This window comes from Aplysia californica, unplaced genomic scaffold (assembly GCF_000002075.1).
Source record: "Aplysia californica isolate F4 #8 unplaced genomic scaffold, AplCal3.0 scaffold00043, whole genome shotgun sequence".
NCBI lineage: Eukaryota > Metazoa > Mollusca > Gastropoda > Aplysiida > Aplysiidae > Aplysia > Aplysia californica.
The window spans coordinates 1,866,379-1,867,529 of record NW_004797313.1 but is presented as its reverse complement, the minus strand read 5'-3'; the positions used below and the strand labels follow the sequence as shown (position 1 = coordinate 1,867,529).

The window sequence follows — 1,151 nt, the reverse complement described above, 5'->3', positions numbered from 1 at the left end:
TCCCCCCCCCCCTACCCCAACTTCAAGACCCTTAATAAAATGAGACAAAAAATCAGATGCTCATAACACTGCAATAGAGTGATCCACAAAGGCCCCCAGTATCTAATCTCTGTGCTGTTTGGCCCGCGCAGACTTTGTCCTGGGCTGGGAGCCGGAGCGATAGAGCAACTGCCAGAACCAGTACAGGCCCAGGGCACAGAATGCACAGACGACCACCACATACTCCGCATGGTTCTCGTATCCCGTGCCACACACTGTGTACCACTCTGTTTTGTCGGCGGGCCTCTTCTTGACACATTTCAGGTCAAAGTAGTCCTCATAGAAACGCTCGAGGCACAGATATTTGTTCTTTTGTAGCACCTGAGTGAAAAAATGTCAACAGAAAAAAAATATCACATTTGGAAAACTCTAACAGGAAATACTAAAATCTTGTTGATGCATGTAACATTCTGAAAATCAAAACCGTCATCTTCATCAGATAATAAAATGAATTTACAAAAATAGTCGTTTAGTAAATTAACATTTAAATAATTTACTTAAATTATAAGACATTTTAGAACAACACATTTCTCATTGATAAGTCAAAATCAAACTTTACTCCTGATATTTGTTCCTTTTCTGCAGAACAAGAATGAGTTTGTCAGTAAAACCCAAAGAACAATCACTAGAAATACTAGCTGAAATTTATAGAAGAAACCAAAATAAAAATGGTAATGGTGTATACATGTGTAAATAGACATGGATGATGAAATTTATGGAAGTCTATGACGAAATTTACTGACCAAGTTTCTACAAACAAAATAAATTGTTTTCTCTTTGCTTACAAGCATCCGTTTAATCTCTAGCATGTGGAAGATAATATCATGTCTACATCATTTAAAATACTCATATAAGGAAGAACCCCCGCGGCAGTGCCACTGACTGTAGTGTCTTTAGGCCATCCCAAAGGGGGGACATTTCTCGTTCAAGCACGGTAGAATTGTAAATGGGCTGATTCATCATGTCACTCTCATAACTGTGCCTGATCTGCAACAGGGAACTGCTGCTTTTTCTTTCCTAATCCATACTATTGTCATTTCCCTCTACTTCTTTTGTATGTTTGTCACTCTTGTGACCCGTTATTTCCGGGGTGCCTTTATAGTCGAAGCAGA

At 39.2% G+C, this 1,151-nt stretch overlaps 1 protein-coding gene across 1 annotated transcript in view; it reads right to left on the bottom strand.

The window, feature by feature from the left end:
- Window positions 1–7: 7 nt before the first annotated feature.
- Window positions 8–1,151, bottom strand: part of LOC101850869 — a 10,576-nt gene continuing 9,432 nt past the window's right edge. Inside the window, exon 8 of the mRNA XM_005092277.3 lies at window positions 8–360. Coding sequence (XP_005092334.1) covers window positions 103–360 — 258 coding nt within the window. The 3' untranslated portion in view covers window positions 8–102. The remainder of the gene's footprint in view (window positions 361–1,151) is intronic.